Here is a 23136-nt window from a genome sequence, read left to right as displayed (position 1 = left end):
TGACCTTGACACCATGCTCTAATCAACTGAGCTATCCAGTGCCTAGGGAAAATTTTGCATGCAGATTAACCCTGCTAGGATCGTAAAAGTTTACTTTATTGAGGAACAATCACAACAGAGGAACCAGGCAGAGGGCCTTCTCGGTAGTGGCACCCGCCCTGTGCAACGCCCTCCCACCAGATGTCAAAGAGAAAAATGACTACCAAACTTTTAGAAGACATCTAAAGGCAGCCCTGTTTAGGGAAGCTTTTAATGTTTAATAGCTTATTGTATTTTAGTGTTTTGTTGGAAGCCGCCCAGAGTGGCTGGGGAAACCCAGCCAGATGGGTGGGGTATAAATTATTATTATTATTATTATTATTATTATTATTATTATTATTATTATTATATCACCCAGCAGATCTACACTTTTAGTGTGTCTAAGCAAGAAGTCCAGCCAGCTCCACACATACATATCTGCATGTGCCTCCCCATCTCTCCCTACAGCTGCATCGGTCGCTTTCTCTCATTTACAAGTGTAACGTAAAAGAGGCGGCCTTCTACATCAGGCCAAAAAGCGCTCTGTTCTCGCAGTAGTCATGGGATGCCTGCAAGCAGAACCTGAGCAGAATAGTACCCTCACCTGCAATTTCCAGCAACTGGAATGGAGATGCATCCTGGCTCTCCCCCTTAAGAGTCTCAGTCGTTCAAAGGCCATCCCTTGCTTGGATCTCACAGCAAATGATTCACTCACTGCCAAGACCACCTTCGTTGGTCAGCCTGGGAAGAAAATGGTTAACTTTTGCCTCTCTCTGGTCTCCAAAGGGAGTGAGCCAGTAGGTTAAAAATTAGTTGCCAACCAAGACCTTAGAGACAATCTTGTTCAACACGCTTCCACTGGAGATTTTCTTACACTATAATGAGAAGAAACTCAGGCTTTCAGCTCACCACATAAAGCTTTAGCTGCACCTGCATAATAGTGCAAAAATATGTGGCCTTTTAACATTCTTATTGAGCTTACCATGTACCACTAAAAATAAATTGATTTGAATAGTAATGAAGATGGAAATAAAAATACATTCTCCAGTGCACAAATGTATCCCGAGTCTCTGCAAAAGTCAGATTTGAACTCATCTGCTCAGAAATTGATTGCAATCTCATAAAAACGAGAGGTTCTAACCTTTCAGGGGATGAGTAACGGAGCTAAAATCCCCCTAGGCTAATATCACGCGGAATTGATATTAAATCCAAATTTTTAATTAAGAATACTCAGGTGAAGCATTTTTATGCTGCAATATATAGAAGGGGAGTTAGAGAAGGAAGACCAAGAAGATGGAAAAGAAGTCAGAAAAGAAACTATCATTCACTTTGAACAACAGCACGGACTGCTTGGTTTTAAAAGTTAAAGTTACAACTATTTTGGTAAACTGCTTAGAGATTTTAGTTACAATTAAGTGGCATACAAGCTCTCTTAAATAATATTAAAACAAAACATAAACCTTTAAAAACATTTACACAAAGTTTTGGTCCATTTCCAACTTACCCTGTATCATTTTCAGCATTCTGCCTTGATTAGAACAAGTAAATAAATTGATGAAACAAACTGTATAACACTACAAGGGATGATTATTAGGTCTTTGTGCGCCTGCATTAAGAATATTGCACAGTGAAGCTGGAGCAACTAAAATTAATCTGGTGACTGGATATATGCCTTGTGAACCCGCACAGTGAATAGGGGAACAATTATTCAGACTCTCAAAATATAAAAAGCCAGAGTCGTTGGCTGAAGGTGATTAATCATACCAAGGAACTCACTGCCACTAGATGTTGCAATGTCATCTAACACAGAGAGCTTTTAAAGGGGAACGGATGGATACATGGAAGATCCTAATTGGCACAGCCAGAGATGCAATCCAGTTTTCAGGCACTGAATACTTTGGAATCCCAGATAGATATTGTCACCATGGTCTACCTGTGAAGCTCACAAAGAAATCTGTTTTTCCACTGGCAGACACTGCTTCATTAGAATAGCCATGGGTCAGTCAACTTTTTCAGCAGGGGGCTGGTCCACTGTTTCTCAGACCTTGTTCGGGGGCCGGACTATATTGGGGGGGGGGGGTGAACGAATTCCTATGCCCCACAAATAACCCAGAGATGCATTTTAAATAAACACGCATATTCTACTCATGTAAAAACATGCCGATTCCCGGACTGTCTGCGGACTGGATTGAGAAGGCAATTGGGCCGGATCCGGCCCCCGGGCCTTAGTTTGCCTACCCATGGAATAGACCACTGGTTGGGCCAGTCATAGCCTTCTTATAAGCTGCTTTCTTAGCATTCAAGGGCGAAAATGCTAACAACCATTTTAGTTTAGGCCAGCTTCTCTGATGGCCCTAGGAGGTCATTTCCAATTTGGGTTGCTTACAGACTGCCCTTTTTTAAACCAACCAGGTTGCTGATGCTAAAATCCAGTAAAACAATGAATGTTAAACCTCACTCAGGGCAGAACACACTAGATTACTTTCCAGCCTATTCTAATTTATATACTCTTCAGGTAGCGTCCAAATATTTAAAGCAATTCTGCCCTTGATTCTGGTACTTTTTGAGCAAAGCACAAAGCAGTGCAGTGAAGTTATTAGACTGTGGAGTTATTAGTTCCACCTATAGCTGGAAAGTTAGGCTGCAGCTAGTCTATCTTCTAAATGGGACAGAATGGGAAAGAAGAGAAATAACTATTGAAAAGGTCTTCTTCAAAAGCTCAGATAAACTTGTTTTCGCTCCTTACAAAAGCCTTGTGAATCTTCTTCTTCTAAAACTTTGTTTTTGTTCTCTGCTCAGCTCTTCATCCTGAAATACAACTGAACAGCTGGGAAGTAGTCATTTATATGAATTTGGAGGATACACTGATTGTGATAATGCAATCATTTGCCATTTTTGCAACCAGACTTACAATCTTTACTTCAAACACACTGAAGAAAAAATACTTTAAGCCACTCTAGCTTCTGGAAGTAAGTCTTTTCAGAAAACATTTCACTCTGATGTAATTTTAGTGACCAAGATCGAGCATGGAATCCCCAGTTCAAATCTTACTTCTGTATGTCACATGATACAAAAGTAAGTTTCTTTTGTTGTTTTATCGCTTTAATATTTTATAGGAACCACCTTGAGCGTTTTTAATGGAAAGGTGGGATATATTTTTGAATAAAAATATAACGCTGACCTAACCTTGAGGGTTGTTTTTAGAGAGTACAAGATACTATATGTGAAGCACTTTAAAAGCATTATTATTATTATTATTATTATTATTATTATTATTATTATTATTATTTACAGACTAAAGCAAACTGGGTGGGATAGTAAGTACTACTTTAGGCATACCAAAAAAGGCTTGGAATAACTTTTTGCAGTAGACCCCCTTCCCATATCATGGATCACAAACAACTTTTAAAAAAAATCCCCAGTGTATTTGAGAAACAGAAGTCCAATATCTCTTGAGCATATATAACCAGTTGCATCATTCTTGATTTGGGCATTAAACCTGTGCACACCAATCCAATGGAAGCATGCACCAAACAGTTGAAGCTGCAGACATGGAATCTCTTTTTAAGAACTAAGAGCTTTATGGTGGGTCTGGGGAAGCAAGTGGAACTGAATCTAGCTCTTCACTTCCCTGCCTATTTCTGGGATTTTACATTTTAAAAGTAGATTCTGTGTTGCTGGATCTGAGAAAGGTTGTACGTCCACTTCACCTAGTTGCACATGCTTAAAGATCCAACTTAAGATTCAAATGAAGAACCCCACAATTTAGACCCCAACTTTCAACAGGTTCCCATGGAGCCAGAACTGATCTAGGTTTCTTCCCAACTAAGTCACTGTGTGAGCAGAATAGCTTTTGCTCACACAACAGAATTTCCCCTCCCTCTCCTGCCCCTATACCAAATCTGCTCTGGGGTGCCCCCAAACCTCCAGAGCAGATTTGGGGTCGGTACAGGGAGTAGAAAAGGAAGTTTTGTTGTGTGGACAGAAGTTGGATTTAACCTGTCATTAATTCAAAATAACATCATCAAATAGAAAATTTCCAACCCAGACATCACAGAATACCAAAAAAAATTTAAATCTCAAAGTAACGAAAAGAGTGTTTTTATTGTTCACCTAAAGAAGTTTTACAATAAAAATACCTTTAAAAGCAAGCAAGTTATCCTTCTATTGTTCCAGCAATTTAGTTTAAAAACATTTTACGGAATTTTCTTAACAAAGCCAGAGGTGTAACTGGATAGATAATACAACATCTTCTTTCCTTAGATTTTTGTGAATAGCATTTTTAATTGGTCACAGTCTAAAGCAAACAATCCCAGAACATACACACTATCCAGTATACACAATATAAAAGAAAATAAAACCATAACCGCTGTGGAACAAAATACTTAAAAACCAAATTAAAAAACCCATAGTAGAACAACACAGTGGTTAAAGTACACTCCATCCCTTGATAAGTTGTGCTCTATGCCTAGATGGCAGGGAAAATTAACAGCACTATTTTGAAGAATGGAAAATACATAATCAAGTACATATCAAGTTTTAATAAGTGGGATTTAATTAATTATGCATTAGTAATAAATGTGGTGGTTCATTTGGTGAAATAGTGTTCAGGTTGATTTGGTGGGTAGGGGGAAGAGAGAACTGGTATGTTTTAACATTTTGTAACAATTTAAGAATTCATAGTTCTTTTAACACCATCTTCGTAACAGAAGTGTTTTACACTTGTACAATGTTAATTACTTTATTATACATGGAAGCCTGCAAAAGGCCAATTACACAATAAGACTGCAAACAACCACTGGTACTTTTCTGCCTTCAGAAAGTACGCAAGACAGAAACATCACCAAAAGTACATTTTTAAAAATCTGTGGAAACATCACCAAAATTACATTAAAAAAACTAATTAGGAAAAAAAATACATCTGCAAAAAAAAAAGTGGTTCTGGGCAGTGCAACTGCTTTTTAGCAGTTTTTAAAATAGCCACAAAGTTCTCTATAGGTTTCCGTGGCTCCACAGGCTCTAATCAAGATTCACATATCATAAATAATGTACCACAAAATATACATGAATTTGAGCAACAATTCCTTTGAGATTCTGGTTACAATAAACCACGTACATATTGGTCACATGGTTCATACATTTAGGCCAACCTCATTGTCCTTCTACACATCATTTAGCCACATGTAATCTTAACCCCACCCCCACCCCCCAAAATACTCAAGACTGCATGTGGGCATGGTTGACTAAGCTAGTAGATCCCAATGCACTTTGGAGGACCTCTTTATGTACAACTGAGTTTTTTTTTTCTTATCGTATCTTCTAAGGAAACCTTTATGGCCTTCTAAAATAGGAGCATTCGCCTTTTAAAAATTGTTCAACTTTTGATGCCACAAGACATCGGAAAACACATAATAAGTTATGCAATCTTCTGGAATGTAAATCTTCTAAAATTCCAGCTGTTGAGCTAAAAGGAACTTGGAAAGGATCACAAACCATGGAGGGTGAGCTTGGCATTGAAAATGGATGAAAAAGGAAAAAGACCCAAGACACTAAACAGGAATATTTAAGTAGGGGGAAGAGAGGGATTGGTAGCCAATTGGGGACATTTTTTTTATTAAAAAACCCCCGTATTTAATAAATAATGCATTCCCAAAAAGTATATAAATTAAGACTGCAATTTCAAATTGGGGTTCCAATGACATCAAAATGGCACTTTAAAACTCTTCTTGAGGATTATGCCGCTAAAATCTCTTTATAAAATCACAGCCTTCAGGGGAAAATGGGGTGGACATTATTGTTATTATTAAAGCTATCATTCCAGGCTTATACCAAGGATCTGAGACTATCCCACCAGTCTGGAATGAGTATCATCATCTAGAAGAAGAAATAAAGAAGTATGTTAACAACTATAACAAGCTGTAGGTAGCTAAGTTCTCAGAATTTTTGTATCACCCAGATATGAGACAGCAATTTCTGATGTCTTAAAATCCCTTTGTTAAATGGTGAAGTAGATTTGCCACTTATTTGTAAATTGGAAACTCCAATACACCAACAGTGCACAGAATCCCCTTGCTTCATTACATTTTCCTGAGAGTAAAGCAATTAAAATAAACCTTAATCCTAGGAACAAAGGTTTTTTGTGTGTTTTTTTCTTTCGTTTTTTCCCTTTTTTGCATTTTCAACTTTTTGGGCTATTCCCTGACAATCTAAATAGGTAAGTTTGATTGCTAAACACTGTCACATGAACAACAACAAAAAAGTGAAGTATCAAGTCTATTAATCTGATTTAAAAACCATAATACAAACTGATCTAAAATTACTTTAACAAAAACTAAATATGAAAAGTTGCATTGAAAGGGCGTGTTACATTATTTGTATTAGGATCGTGTAGAAACATTCCAATGGCAGTGTTATCAAAATAAAACTAATACATTAAGACCACCCCCAAGCCTAGTCATACTTGGAACTTTACCTATAACTTTGGCTAGTTGGGGTCTTTACTCTTGTACTACATGGCTCACTTACATCAGACATTATATTTGTATACCCTGAGAAATCTGACACTGAAGTCCTTACTCTATGGTCCACTTCCCCATTAGAGTTAGCAATGAAAGTCATTGGCACCCTGCTGCCCGTCTTAAACTGAGAACCAAATGCTTGTGCAAAGGTCTCTATCTGGTATGTTGCTCGATGCTCTAGGTCCTTCTGGGGATCTATCTGGTTAGCTAGTTCCTGAGAAGGAAGTGGAAAGCTTGGTGAAGATTCTAGATTTTTTTGTTCCTTCTGGCTATTCAATTTTTGAGGTGTGGACTGATAGCCTGATGAAGTGTCTATGTTCTTCTGGGAGTCTATCAGATCATCTAGTTCTTGTGAAGGAGTCAACTGTTGATGTGTTGCTTCCAAAGCAGATAAATAAAAACCTGGCTGAGATCCAAGCAACATCCCAAAAGGAGGCTTTGACAATGCAGATGGCAACACTGAGGTAACAGATTGGCTGAAACCACACTCAAGTGGAGATGTAGTGTATATTTGTTTGTCTTGAAACAAAGTATGGTTATGAAGGCTTGAAGACAAACTTACAAATTGGAAACTGGGTCCAAAAGCAAAACCAGTGCTATTAGTTGTTCTTTCAAAAGCATGCTGGAGGTATTTTGAGTATTCTTGCAACATGTTTGCTTTGTCATTTGAAGCTGTTTGGGAGCTGGGGCTCAAGTTCTCCTCTTGAACCATCTCTGTATGTTCTCCTGAGGCATGTAAGTCCACACGCTGTTCAGTAATGCTGAAGGGATCTTCCTTCTGGCCTTCTGATTTGTGAGAGTACTGCTCTAAAAGACTTTGCAAGACTTCATCAGGAATGCCAGACTTATCGTGGCAAGATTTGATGTCAGCATTTAGAGATGATGAATCAATAAGAGATAACGGGGTTTCACTGTCCATAACACTCACACCTGCAGACTGTATTACAGACGGTTGGGAGGCCATATGCCCAACATTTATAGAAAAGGCACTGTTACTGCTGGCAGTTTGCAAGTATCTTCTTTTCTTTGAAAATTGCATGGCATCGTCATAATTGCTACTTATTTGACCTGGTTTACTATTTGCAGCTTGAAGGAGGCCAATAGCATCCACACTGGTATTTGCGACTATGCCAAGAGAGCCACTTGGTTTTCCAGACAACTGTTTTTGACCAAGAAGGTCTGGTAATGGTGACACAAAGTTAAGAAAACTCTTGTCTGTACCTTTCCTGTTTCCTTTTTTAAAGACTAATTTTGGCACCTTTTTCTGCAGTTCTTCTATCCCAGTGCCAATTAAGCCACCACTGGAAGACACTATAGGAATCTCCACCGCATAATTCTGCAAGGTCATATTAGATGCAATCTGAGAGTCAGATACTTTATGAGTAGGCTTATGCTCTTTGTTTTCAGTGGATACACATTTTGCTTTGCTTTTTCTCCTTGACGAACCTGTATTTCCCTGAGACAACATAGACAAGTTGCCCATGCTATGGTTTGATGGCCCAGGATCCATTCCAGCACCTGCTTTCCCTATGGCTTCTCCACATGTACGTCTGTGCTTCAACAGTCTATCAGTCCTTGAAAAATACTGCTGGCAGGTTTCACATTTGTATGGCTTTTCTCCGCTGTGCGTCCTCTTGTGCCTCTCCATGTGATACTTCTGGATGAACTTCATACTGCACTGGTCGCACCCAAACGGCTTCTCCCTGCTGTGGATCTTTTCGTGCCTCTGCAGCAAATACTTCTGAATGAAACCCATGTTGCACTGGCTACACTGGAAAGGCCTCTCGCCGGTATGGATAAGCACATGCCTGCGCAGGTGGTAGGAGCTCCTGAAAGCAGCGCTGCAGTGCTCACAGACATGAGGTTTCTGGCTAGGGGACAGCATGGCAGCTTCTCCATCTCCCGCCGCAAGGGGCTTGGACGAAACGCTCGGCTTCCTCTTGGCTTTGATTCCCTGAGATTCCGACTTTGGCCTCTTCATCTTCCTGGCCTGGGCGTCAAGCTTGGGCTCGTCCGAGCCACCAACACCCACCTCGCCGCCTCCACCTCGGATGCCCAGCAGCAAGTCTCCTCTGTGGGGGTGATGGTGCAGGTGGTGGAAGAGGCTGAGGTCTTGGATCACGCTCTGGCTGGCCCCTTCCACTCCGCTTCCGCCGCCTACAAGGTTGGGGTGCCTCTCTTCCCCGGCTATCCCAAAGAGGCCCCCATAGTGGTGGTGGTGGTGATGGTGGTGGTGTTGTTGTTGCTGCTGCTGCTGCTGCTCCTCTTCCTCCTGGTCGCTGGGCTTCTCCTGCTTGATATTCATGAGCGAGTGGAAGAAGCCCCAGGAGCCCCGCTGGGACGACGACGAGGAGGCCGTGAGAGGGAAGCCCCCCGCCGGCTCTTTCTTGAAAGTCATGCCCTGAGGGTGAGGAGGGGGAGGAGGCGGCGGCGGGGGGGCGGGGGGCTCGGCGGCAGTTACGGTGGTCGCGGTGGAAGAGGAGGAGGAGGAAGAAGACGACGACGACGACGAGGCGGCGGCGGACGAGGACGATGAGTTGGCGGACGAGGCGGAGGCCAAAGCCAGCCCGCAATGCTGCGGGGGCGCGGCTGGCCGGGTGAAGCTGGTGACGGGCGGCAGGCGGTGGTTGAACATGACCATGCTGGGGGGGAAGGTGGGCTCCATCGCCGCCCTCTTGGAGGAGGAGGAGGAGGAGGAGGAGGAGGAAGAAGAGCCGCCGCCGCCGCCGCCTCCCAGGAAGCCGCTGCCGAGCTTCATGTCCCCCTCGGGGCCGGGAAAAAGGAGCAGCGGAGGAGGAAAAGAGGGCGAAGGCGACGAAGGGGAGGCGCGGCCCTCGGGGGCGGCTCTTGCCGCAAGACCCCGCTCGCTTTGCAGTCACTCACCCGGCTGCCCGGCTGGCCGGCCCGGCCCTCTCTCTCCCTCGCCGCCGCTCCTCAGCGCCCGCTCGCCGCCCGGAGCATCCTTCTTCTTCGTCTTCCTTCGCGTCCGCCGCTCGGCCCCACCCGGCCCAGCCTCGCCGCCTCCGCTTTCTCCGCCGCCTCCAGTTAAAAATATCGCCGTCTCCGCTCCACAATGGAATTAGCAGAGCCGCCCCCCCCCTCGCTGGAAAGGCCCCGCACTGCCCATGCGCCACGCGGGGCATGCCGGGAAAGATTGCCCAGTCAGGGTAGCAGCCGCGGCGGCGCCGGCGGTGGGGAAGGCGGGAAGGGCGCAGGCGCGAGTGGGACCCCCTTGCGCGTCTCTCTTCCTTGCGCTCCTTTCCCGCCCCCCCCTCCTCCCTCGCGCGCATTACCTCACGGTCGGGCCGCGTTTCCCGCCGGGCACCTACTCAGAAGAGGCACGGGGACCAGCCAGTGCCCCCCTCAGCCCCCCACCAGAATAAATAACAGTTGTTTCTCTGTGGGTCGCAGTGGGAGTGTCAATGGGCACGGGGCTGCGTAGGTCACATAAGCACAGTTTCAGTATCGTGTGTACGCGCGCACACGCGAGTTGACGCGTCTAGATAATACTGTACAGATTGGGGCAATGGGTCCACATTCGGGGGTGGGGACCTATTGGGTTCTGATCCCTGCCATGGTAAAAGTTAAGCCCCGCTGGTTTCAGTGGGACCTACGTACACCCCACCCCCCAATAAAAGTGTGCGCCTGGTGCGATTTCAGCTCTGGATTTCAGCTATAAAGAATGAATGGCGGGGCGGGCGAACCAAATGGAGAAGGCGAACCTTTCGTCGCTCGCGGCTGTTTAGTAAGCCAGATATCGGCTTGAATGTTGAAAAGGCTGCCCGCGGGTTCAAAGGGATACCGGGAAATGCTTCCTGCCCGCAAGGCCAGAATGGAGCAATAGATCAGATAGCCAGTGGAAGTTGTGAAATCTCCCGCGTTCCGCTGCACCTGGTGGAAACCAAGGCGTTCCCTTAGTTCCCTGCCACTTAGGTTCTCCAAATCAAGTCTGCAAACACGCTTCTTTAAATAAAATATATGAGATGTGAAAATCCATAGTCAACAGATGAATTGCATCCATCTTTTTCTTTGGAGACAACTGCATATAGCATAGCATGCCGTGTCCATTTTGAAAATTAAAACCCTTTAGCAAGATATGCCAGGTTCCCCCACCCCCAGTGCATATGGCACAGTTGCATAGATAATGAAAATAGGGTTTAAAAGGGGGGGGAATCTATAGGCTCCATTTCCAGCTGTTCTGCAGTTTTAAAACAGCAAGGCTGAAATCCTATGCTCACTGGCTTCTGAGTTGTCATGCATAGGGTTGCAATGTAAATTATTCTGGCTCAATCCTCAAATAGGGTTCACTGTTAATACAGTTTCACGGTGCCATTTCTTCCTTTACAATAGATGGGAGTGGAGGCAAGTTGTGCAAATAATATGCTTATCCTTCTTCACTTTCAAATTAAACATCTGTAAAATTAGGGGAAATGGCAACAAAGTGACAACACAGATCTGAGGTAGGTATCAACAATCTTTACTAAAGGATACCAACTCCCAATGTTTCACGCTTGAACATGTCACCAGGAAATCGTTAAAAACAATTTTAACACAATTATTTGATAGACCGAGAAGTATCTGTCTTCATAATTATGAAAGTGCTTGAATTCTAAAGTGTTAAACACTCATCATACCACCAAATAGCTGTGTCAAAATTATTCCCAATTCATTTATGGGAGGGAGTACTTTTCATTATGAATTTTTAATACTCAGTCTTTGTTGTTACTCTTATAGATGATACAGTAGATAGATAGATAGATAGATAGATAGATAGATAGATAGATGATAGATGATAGATAGATAGATAGATAGATAGATAGATAGATAGATGTTCTAATCATCTGCACAGCCAAGCAAAACTCACGTGATTGCATTTTTCAGATCTTGAAATTTTATAGACAAAAGCGTATGAAAGAATGTGGGGCATATGAAAGACTGTGTCAGATCTGATATTCAAAAAATTTGGATGTATATTCATGCTCAGATCACATATAAATATTTATATTACTCTTTCTGCACCATAGCCACAGGGTCAACATTTTCTGGTGTGATGCTCTGTATTTGTGGTCATTTTAATAAGTTTCTAGCCCTTATGGAGATATGGGATGGGGAGACATGGACACAGAATCCTGCCTTTCGGTATTCTGGCAGCTGAGTACAAAGCACGGGCATTACTCAAGCAATGAGACTTACGCTTCCTCTCTCTGTGAGACCCCAATATCTGCTCCAGAGGGACAGTCATCTGAAGCAGATTTTTAGGGTGCACATGAGGCTGCAGAAGAGAGGAGGGGAGGGAAAAGTTCTGTTGCACAAGCAGTCTACTTCAGTAGCAGAACAGCAGTGATGAAGTTTTTGATGTTATAAAACTGAATATAGTGTTATTAAATAGCCTGTAATCTATTAGGCTACTGGCTACCTGTATTTAGATTCTGGATATTTTGTATTCAGATTCTGCATGTTCTGCACACCATCCCATGGAACCTTAGTCCCCCTCATAACATTTCTGACTATGGTTCAGGCACAGATATCTATATTTAATCACATTACTTATAAACAGGAAGGCTTGCCCCAAGGGAAGGAGCGAAGAAATAGAAACAGTTTGGTGAGATGATGACACCATCTAGCAAATAGTGGTCCCCACCTCCCAAACTTCTGCAGAACCATTTTGCCCTTAACACAGGGTAGAAGCAGCAGAAACACAAAAATGTTTCTTTTCCCCATGTGTATTTTTTATTGCATAACTGTTATTGATACTTATCGTTCTTATAATTTAATGTAAGCCACTTTTGTGAGGTCTGCCTGGAACATAGTATATAAATACCTTCAATAAATAAAACTCTTCTGCACTGGCTTCTGTCATTAACCAGCAATGATATCAAAATCTAATCCAGAGATTCTAGTTCAAGTTGATAACACTGCTGGCTGCTAAATATGGTACATATAATAAACTTTTTGCACTTAAGTGTAATGGAATGTTCCCCTGTGCCTTGAAGGAGTTGGTGTGGCCACTCCTGAAAAAAAGAATCTAGGTTGCTGGAGGTTCAGCGGCATAAGCTCTTGAAACTTATTATCTCGACCCATTTCAGTCTGGGTTCCACCCATTTTAGGACCTAATCAGCTCTGGCCACCCTGATAGATTTTCTTCAGATGGATGGGGGAACGCAACCCTACTGATTCTCCTATTGAATGTCCTCCTGACTGCCTCTGAGTTGGTGATTAGGGGTAGTGGTTTCGCTCCTACTCCTGGCATCAGTTCATGAGAGTACTATTGAAAGACTGTGCCTCCTGACAATTTAACTACAGGGCACCAGAGCATGATTTTATTCCAAATGCTACTTAATAACTATATGAAGCTGCCAGGGTGGCACCAGAATGCTGATGATACCCAGCTCTGTTTCTCTGTATTGCTGTATCCAGATTAGGAGAGCTTTTGCATGCCTGGACATAGCCATGGGCTGGATGGTAGCTAATACATTGCTACTGAGTCCTGACAAGACCTTATGGATGGGTGGATCCCAGGTGTGGAACTGGGTTGTGAAAAGATGCACTCTCTCTGAAGGAGGAGGTGTGTAGTTTGGCAGATGCTTCTAGATCCACTGCTGCCACTACACGTCCAGGTGAATTTTACCAACTTTGGTTGGTGTGTTGTCAACTGTTCCAGTTCCTGAACAGAGATATTCTTGCTGTGATTGTCCATACTATTGATAATCTCTCAATTAGACTACCATAATGTGCAGTTTGTGGGGTGTTCTCGTGCCCAGTTCAAAAGCTGTGCAAAGTCCAGCTGCTGTTATAGTTAGCAGGACACCCAGATTGACACATATTATACTGATGTTGAAAGATCTGCACTGGCAGCCCAGTGCAAGGTTTTGTGATTGACATTTAAAGCCCTAAACAGCTTGGGACCAAGATCCTCTGGTACAGACCAAGACAATCTTTGAGATCATCCAAGAAGACTATGCTGGTTGTTCCATGAAAACACAGATGCAGGCCTTCTCAGTAATAGTATCCACCTTCTGCAGTGCCCCCCTTCATGAAATTCATAAGAATACACTAATGACCTTTAAAAACCTCTTAAGTACATATTAATTTACCCAAACTTTCCTGGTCTCCAACTCTTTAGTTCTGGGTTATTTTTATTTTTATATACTGGTTAGTTTTATTTGTGGTATTATACGGTTGCATTTTGTTTCTATCTCCTATTTAGGAAATTTTATTGAATGTTACATTTTTACTGTTTTAACGTAAACAGCTTACAGATTTTTGTTACGCTGAGCAATGGTTGCAATTAAGCTTCTATGCATATATTAGTTGGGAGTAAGTCCTGTTGAATTCAGTGGGACTTACATTTGGCTGAAAGTTATTCTCCCCCCCCCCCCAAAAAAAAAAAAATCTACCAGCTTTAGTTAAATAACATTAGAAATAATTTAAATTTTTGATCCTAAAGATATCTAGGAGCTGAAAATGTGCAATCTTGAATCTATGCAATCTCTTATGCATTTCAAAAGTAACTTCTCCGGCTGATTAGCAATGAAAGGTTTAACTCTGCTCTTTTATCTGCAAACAGAGATGATCAAATCAACTTGCAGAAGGCTGTCTGCCATTCTCACAAAACAATGAAGGAGTAACGAAAAAAATCCCCAAGTCGATAGTAAAAAGCTACAAGTAATGTATCCTGCTGGATTTGCATGCTGATCAATGCTATTACTTTAGACTTTATGAAAATATAAATGACACCCCCACCCCCTTTTAAACAATATGAGAAACTCCATCTTTTACTGCATATAAACTGCAACCTGATTTGGGGAAGTTTTAACACTGTCGAGTGTAGCCAAGTGTTAAAGAGAGAGACTAGGAATTCAAAAACTTAAAAGCAGCAGTAAAATATTAGTCAATGTCTGTGAGAAATGAGTCTGTCCCTTTATTCAGGGTGTATGTGTTTAATGGTAAGCTGGGATGCATATAAGCTACTCCAAGCATGAAGGGCAGTAGGACACTCATATGGAAAGCCAACTTTGTCCCTCAGTTATCAAGATAAGAAACCTGTCATTTCTCTCATTCACTCTGTCAGCCTTGAGATACTCTAAGCAGACTTACCTCTGTGTTGTACACCCCATATATCAGGAAGATGAAGAGACCCTGTAAAATAAAATGGAGGGAAAAAGCTGTTAACTCTAATCATTTCAGCAGTAGAAATACCTGAAATAAACTTTCCTGGGAACAGACAAAAGAAGACACACTTCATCAAGGTCAATTTATTTTTCTATTTTTCAACATTATAAGCTGTACCTTGAGCATTTATTTGATAACGTGGGAGTGCATTGCCTACAATACCTGTACTGCTAAACTATTTGGCATAAATGGCATCCAAGACCTAGAATGTCAATTAGAATACTACATGTGATATCAAATTCAAATTATTAGTGCATACATTATAAAATATCAGACATGCTGGACTGGGGTTGTTTTAAAAACAACAATATACCTTTCGATTTTTAAATAGTTAGCAAATACATCATTGTAGCACTTCATTGCTGCATTTCAAAATAGATATAGGATATATATATATATATATATATATATATATATATATATATATATTCAAACTGTTCTTGACATTTTTGGTGATGCATATTTCAGATATTCTAAAGCCAAAACTAGGATCCGATTTAGCCAGTTTTTCTATACAGTACAGGAATTCTCCCTGATCACACATTAAAGGCTTAACAGATTTTCTGGATTGACACATTTCACAGATGCAAAATATTTTACAAAATGGTTGACTTCCCATCAAGAAAAACTAGCATTTCCTAGAATAAACAGATAACAGGGCATTTCAAAATAAAAAGGAACATTATTGAATTTATTTTGAGTCTTTGCCTAATAACTGCCCAATGCTCTTTCAGAATAAAGTCTTCAAGAAGTGTGAAACAGTGCTAAATTTAGCTAACCATAGGCATAGCATAATAATAGTTCTTAAAAATACTCAATCAGGTTATTCATCATTTCTCTTTAGGAATAATTTATGTATTTCAACCATGTGTCTTGGCAATTATTTTAACATTACTGGTTTTCATATACAGACTCTGAAATAAATACGTACATGAAAAGATACTTGTTACAGATTAAGCAGCTCTCTTCCATTATATGACACTTTTATTTTCTTTGGTACGTATATCTGTGCCATCTGTAACACAACACTGCACACATTTTCTTTTCCTAAATATAAAAAAGAGACAGCCAGTAAAACACATTAAAAATCTCCATGAAGCAATTTCAAATTATTGCACTTTTTTCTTTTTTGCAGTTGTCAGAATTTTGCAGTTACTTCAAAATCAAGAGGAAATAATCCAAAGAATATTCTAGAAAAGTGCATCTACTCTCAGGAAACACTGCAAAAGTTTAGACATTTGCAGAAAAGTGTACCTATTCAAATATAACACTGTTATTTTGCACCTGCAGGCATAATTATAGCTGCATATTTAGCAAAAGCATATTCTGACAAAAGAACACAATGGTTATTTCTCATATACATTGTATTGTCACATCATCCATTTGTTCTTGTTGCCTCCTTCGGGCTCTGATTCTGCAAAAGCCAGCAAATTACACAAAAGATAATATAAATAATGCTGTGCATTGATTTCATGGATCTCAATGTGTTTAGCATCAAGGTGTTGAAAGGCTTACAGTGCAGTCCTTTACATGTTTACTAAGTTCCACTTAATTCACTGGGGCTTCCTCCCAAGTAAAGCTGTGTAAAATTGCAACATTAAGCATCACTGCTGAATTAGTCTGTACTTTCCATTCATTTCAGAGTATGTTCCTTGTAGAAGGGAAATTTCCCGTGAATTGTGTTGTCAGTGACAAAATTGCTTTTGCTTAGACGGCACTCCTAAACACATTTTCTAGGCAGTAAGCCTTGCCTTATGGAAACAGTGTGATGTATGTATCAACATATATAGGACTAAACTCTTCAGCACTGAAGTTATAGCTAATTAAACACACACACACACACACACACACACACACACACACACACACTATAAACTTCATTCAGCCTTATGACTTTGAGCTTTTAATAGAAAAAATTACTCTATATTGAAGTTTTGCTTTAAGCATAGTTTGTATATTTCTGGATAGACAGTAAGTCCGCAATATTTTAGATATTGAATAGATCATTTGCTGTGGCTTAATAAGGCTGTGTAGGCTTAATTCTGCTGCAACCAATGCAGGAGGAGGGGTGCAGTCATGGTATGATTGTGTTCAATGAAAGTGATAATTCAGGCTGCAATCCTATGCATATTTAGGACTGGATATAAGTTCGATTGAACATAATGGGTCTAGCTTTCACGTAAACATGAACTGAATTAAACCGTTAATTTCATAAAAGTATATCAAAGCTAGTTTAAGGGCAAGACATACTGGCTACTTCAGATGCTGTATTAGAGACTCCTGTTCCTTTCAAAACTGCCCAGAAGGACAAATGCTATCAAATGCAATTTCTCACAGTAATGCAGCCATTCAAAAAACTGTGAGCTATAGGCATATAGGAAGTTGCCATATATTGAGCCACACCACTAGCTTATTGAGTTGACTGTTTACTTTACAGGGTTCCAGAGAGGCCTTTCTCAGCTCTGCTGAGAGATAGCAGGATTTATACTTGGGGTGTTTCCCAGCTGAAGCATCTGAATTGAGCCCTTCATTTGGGAATTTGCTTTTTAAAACCTGGAGATCCCATAATACAGGAACAAGGAACCTGTCGACCTCCAGATGATGCTGGACTACAACTCCCATAATCTCTGACCACTGACTATGCTTGCTGGACTTGGAGTCCAGCATTCAGAGGATCACAAATTCCCTGGCTTTGCTGTAGATTAGAAGCTGGTAGATACTGAGCTGTATTGATAGGGCAACTGGGTACCTACAGGATCATAGCCCTCCAATGATCAGTTTCATTGATCCAATGGGTATTTCCACACAAGGCGCACCTTGTGCATTAGCTCAGACTTTCAACTAACTGGAGTCATTCCTGATTAGACAGAACATAACAATAGCTCTTAAAATGAGTTTATCTTCACTAAAGTAACATTACAAATTCTGCAGTAGTTTGTAAGCTGCAGTTGTCAACTCTGTAAAATAGCTCAAACTATGTCAATATCTACGTTCAGCAGGAACTTTTAGGGAAAGTAATTACACTTAAACCCCCTATATTTTGCAGCAACATCAAACCAGTTTCTTTGTTTGCAAGTGAAAGGAAAAATCACTTCAATACTATGTCACCTTGTAGGTTTACATAATGTTATACAGACACTTCATCCTTGATTATTTCTGCTCAAGCCTCTGCTTACACATCCTTAGATTTCTGGCAAAGCAATAGCTTTATAACCAGCTAGTTTATTTTATGCAGAAGATTTTAAAAACCTACTTGGGGAAAAAAACATAGTGGTCAGTTCAGTGAGTTATTAATTCTTTGTGTTATGTGCCTCTTGCAAACCAATCCTTTGTGCATTTAGTTGAAAGTGCTGAGTTTAATAGGAATTACCATAATCCTGTGTGTGCACAGGACAGAAGGAACTACATAATATTTTGGCAAATGTAGGTTTCCAAAGCTGTGATAGCCAAGATAACATAAGTAAAGACTCCAGTAGGGAGAGAACTGGTGCATTTTACTTTATTTAGAATATTTGTATAGCACTCTTTTTGCTATATATCCCAGGGTGGCAAACACTAGCAAATGTTGGGACACCCTCCCAAGATAAATCCTTAATTTCAACTCTCAGTGGCAAATTCCCCCTCCTAACAGATCCAGCAGCTAGAGCTAAATTAACTTTCAGTTTTGGAGTCCAAAAATCACGGAAGCAATTACAGTGGTACCTTGGTTTGCATAAGTTTTGGATTACAAACACGTCAAACCCAGAAGTGCGTGTCCCGGTTTGCAACCTTTTTTTGGATTAGAACCCATTTTTTTTTTATTACAAACAATTTTGGGGGGGGGGGAGGCCCCATTGGTGAAAGCGTGCCTTGGGTTACCACCTGTTTTGGTTTATAAACAGACCTCCGGAACAGATTATGGTTGTAAACCAAGGTACCACTGTAATTAAAAATGGTCTCGAGGGCACTTGCGGGCAGTAGCAGATTTCATGAGGCAGGGGGTACCTAACTTCCTGACCTCCCAATAGCTGAGTTTCTACTGCTTACCAGGGAAAGATTGTTGAACTACAATGTCATTGGCAGGAGCATAAGATTGCACCACTACAGAAAATGTCCTGAATGTCATATTTATATACCAAATATTCAAAGGTGGCACCCAGGGAAAGGCCTCTTGAAGTGAACTTGATTCCTGACCTACCTGGGACGAAGCAGTCTCTAAGGTAACTTAGTCCTCAATCTTGTAGCTTAGTCTTTTCCAGGGAGTAAGCCCCAATGAACCCAATGGGATTTACTTCTGAGTATTGCAGCCTAATTATACAATATTTGCACAGTAAATGCTATTGAATTCAGTGGGACTTACATTTGAGTAAACCTGAACAGGACTGCACCTGAACTCAAAAGCAAATAGAAAACCAATGGAGCTGACATACAATTGGAGTTACATGTTCAGATCTTCAAGCATCAAACAAAATCTAGACTACCACATGTAGCCTAAATACATTTATGTATTTGGTTTTATTTAGTACTAATAGATTTCGAAAACACCTTTCAGAACGCTGCTGCCATCACAAGGCAGTGTACAAAATTCCTGAATAAATATACAAATAAATATATATTTAAAACTATATAAAATAATAAAATTAAAACCACATTTTACCAATTAAAAATGAACAGTTCCACTTAATCCAGAGCACATCAATTAATGAATTGGCATGTTACACCAACTGCACCTTCCAGACTCTGTTCAAAGGCATTCAGTTGTTACAATAATCCAGTCTGGATGTAGCTGATGCATGGATGACTGAAGACAAGTCCACCCTCTGCAGGAAAGCCTAGAGGTAGTTTATCAGCCAAAACTGCAGACTGGTAACATTTCAGTGCAGCCCTCCAGATAACCTAACCTAACAGTTCCATATCTAAAAAGCACATTGCACAAGACAGAACCATGTCCGGTCCCAAAAGCCATGAGATAGAGCATCAGTCTCCAAGCACCACCTTCTAAGTTTAGTCTTGAAATAGGAACTGAACCACAGATCAGTGGAACCATGTGTACCAATCCTAATGAGATTGTCAATACTCTGATGGTCTCAGTTGGCTCCGATGGTTGATACTAAAAAACCTCTGAAGACAAAGTGGAAGTACTGAGAACCTTGGGAGGAAGTGATCGTGTCCTCTTGGGTTTCATGATATAGAGGCAAGGGAAAGCTGAATTCCCAGTCAGCACACTGGGCTCCATTGAAAACGGCTTCTCCAATGCGAACCAGGAAATGACCTTTCCAGACTATGGAATGACTCTTTCCCCCCTATATCTTCACTTGTGATCTCCTTGGTGACACGGATGCCATTAAGGCAGTTGAATGCACATGCATACTCTGCCTCCCTCCCTTCCACACCCTCCTCATGGCCCCGGGCTCTGGCAACCTATGCTATGCCACTGGTTAGCTGACAACAACAGTATATTCATTGTAGATTTAAAAGGCATTTTTAATCAGAACTATCCTTTGCCAAGGTTTTCAGTGGCTGGGATATAAAAGAGCCCCTTGCACACAGTCAACATCTTCCAGCCCCCTATGGATTTCTGAATGCTGTCCCTGATGTTGTATCAGAAGCTGCTTTGGAGGATTCTCATGACTTTCTGGTGGAGCAGCTCTTGGTCACAGTGAGTAACCTCCACTGTCAAAGATAGTATACTTCTGAATATCAATTGCTAGGAATCACAAGTGCGGCAGCTAGACTGATGACTGGGAGTGGCCGCCGGGACCACATAACACCGGTCCTGAGAGGAGATCTGCATTGGCTCCCAGTACGTTTCCGAGCACAATTCAAAATGTTGGTGCTGACTTTTAAAGCCCTAAACGACCTCAGTCCTGTATACCTGAAGGAGCGTCTCCACCCCCATCGTTCAGCCCGGACACTGAGATCCAGCGCCGAGGGCCTTTTGGTGGTTCCCTCATTGCGAGAAGTGAGGTTACAGGGAACCAGACAGAGGACCTTCTCGGTAGTGGCGCCCGTTCCTTCTGATGTGAAGGAAATAAGCAGCTATCTTATCTTTAAAAGACATCTGAAGGCAGCCCTGTTTAGGGAAATTTTTAATATTTAATGCTCTATTGTTTTTAACACTCGATTGGAAGCTGCCCAGAGTAGCTGTGGAATAATAAAATTATTATTATTATTATTATTATTATTATTATTATTATTATTATTATATTTGGGTCCTGCTTGTGGGTTTCCTATAGGTATCTAGTTGAATACAGTGAGAACAGGATACTGAACTAGATGGGCCTTTGGTCTGTTCTACTGAGGTGTTCTTATGTTCTTAAGGAAGGTATAATGTGGGCAGTACTGGACACAACCCAACAGAAGCCAAGGCTATGTAGACACCCTTGAACTGAAGTCATTACATAGAAACTCTTATTCACATCAAGGAAATATGCTCCTAAGAAATGACTAGTGAATTGTGCTGTTGGTTCTAAACTATTTCCATGCTTCTGTCCTTTGAAATATCTTTTAAAATGTCATCTCAAAGGAGGAATTATTTTCTTGTCTAAAGTTTATTAGATATCCTCAAGAAGTTCACTTGAGCTGAGAAGCTGCAACAATATTTATTCTAATTGGTGCATTAATTGGCCAATCAGTTAAAAACGAGGCAGTTTAAGAGACTTGAAAGCCTCTTAGCTGTTGACAGCTATAACGTTAATGCTTACATTTTTCAATTACTAAAAATAAAACAGGAAGGAAACATACAAAATCAAGATTTCACCCTTAGCAAATAAACTATTGATATGAACAAATAAATACCACTTTAACATATGCATCCAATATTAACAACCCTAATAAAACTGTTTATTAGAGGAATAATTTCCTACACTGAAAGATACTTACAGTTATATACATATAGCATGGGGAGATAGACAAAGAAAGAGATTACTTCATACGAATGCACATTGAATTAATTGTGCTCATTTATTCCATAACAAGTGTATGGGCATGCTTTGCCTTAACATTTGTCAAATGGAATATTTTATTTTATTTTATTTAAATCCCTGCTTAGATTAGGAAAATACTTGTCACATTATTTACACAAATAATACAACTGAGATCATGGGGAATTATATCAAATGTTGTTTTTGATGAAGATATAAAACATTTTATCATTTCCGGACCAGGCACCGCACTCCAAGGTATATCTATCTATGGTGCAGTGGTAACAGGACTTCTAATACAGAGGCTCAACATAAATATTTATTCATTAAAAAATATATCTTCTACATTAAAAGTTTTCCATGTTAGATATTAATTTTGCTCCTCAAAGATGTTACTGAAAACCATAGTATATTGTGTTGAATTATAGCCAATGTCCACAGGCATTGTTCCCTTAGACCCAAAACCCCAAACTTCACGGTACAGCAGCCCTAATAGTACTGTGCATGGCGACCTTCACATTCACTCACAGGGTGCATGGTATAGATACTGGACCCAGAGGCAGGTGCCATGACACAGACATGGAAATCCCACCCCTAACACATCCATTTACTACAGTCACTTTCCAGGTACAGATGCTGGCCTGATCTCACCCCTTGCTGTTTTAGATGGTCTTATCATCTTCCTGATTTTGGTAATTATTACATGTTGGCTTATATTGCACAGTACTTTGGGCATTGTATTGAAAAGCAAGATTAGAAAGCTCAATATAAGCAAACAACAAGTACCTTAGTGAGTAAAGGGATAAGGAGAAGATGGAGACATCTTTAATTCCTCCCCTATCTCCCCGTCTATTATTCCTGCCATTTTGTCGGGGGCAGAGCAAAGTCAAGAGAGCTTTCCAGAAGGGTGGAACCCCTTTTTATATAAAGATTAATGTTTTCTTTTACTTTGCGATAAAAACCACATTTTTAACATAAATACTAGTGTTTTGTTTTTTTAAAAAAAGTAAACTAGTGCTTGATTATTATTTTTTAAGAGTGCAAAGGTGTTGTCAGGAGATTGGCATGGGTGATTTCACTTTTACAAGAACTGCAAATAATAACATCTTATCATCTCCCCCGCCCCACTCAATTCTTCTTCCCCAGCAGGCATATCTGCTTAACTGAAAAACAGAGAAGTCCAGGATTCCCCATTACAGCTCCTTTTGATGGGCATTTAATATATTGCCTTTACTTAAAAGAGCTGAACTGCTCCTTCAAAATATTTAGACTAACCTTCTTTCTGGGTCTCACCTCTCAACTCAGAAGTAAATACAAGTATGCCCTGTATATAAAGAAGTGAAGTGCTAGAGCCTAGAGATGTGAAAAGCCCAGAAAAAAAAATGAATTTATTTGCAGTAAACACATAGGCTTGTAGCCAATGCTAGTCCTTAGGTCGATTGGTTTCAATGAGTCTACTCTGAGTAGAACTTGGCTGGGATCCGTGTTAAATGGTTTGGAGATGTCCACCTTCCCTTCACACTTTG

General features: G+C 40.7%; 1 protein-coding gene and 1 long non-coding RNA gene across 2 annotated transcripts in view; both read right to left on the bottom strand.

The window, feature by feature from the left end:
- Positions 1-23136, bottom strand: part of LOC309344056 — a 35130-nt gene that overhangs the window by 5371 nt on the left and 6623 nt on the right. Inside the window, exons 2-3 of the long non-coding RNA XR_014157586.1 lie at positions 15154-15346; positions 14634-14675 (exon numbers count right to left, since the gene is read on the bottom strand). This is a non-coding gene — a long non-coding RNA (uncharacterized lncRNA). The remainder of the gene's footprint in view (positions 1-14633; positions 14676-15153; positions 15347-23136) is intronic.
- ZNF281 (zinc finger protein 281) lies at positions 4104-9664 on the bottom strand. The gene has a single exon (XM_081866445.1). It carries the CDS (start codon positions 9292-9294, stop codon positions 6487-6489), a length of 2808 nt encoding a protein of 935 aa, XP_081722571.1. The 5' UTR covers positions 9295-9664; the 3' UTR covers positions 4104-6486.

The sequence above is a fragment of the Podarcis erhardii genome (genome assembly GCF_964252035.2).
Source record: "Podarcis erhardii genome assembly, chromosome: 6".
In the NCBI taxonomy this organism is placed as follows: Eukaryota; Metazoa; Chordata; class Lepidosauria; order Squamata; family Lacertidae; genus Podarcis; species Podarcis erhardii.
This window is presented reverse-complemented; position numbering and strand designations above follow the sequence as displayed.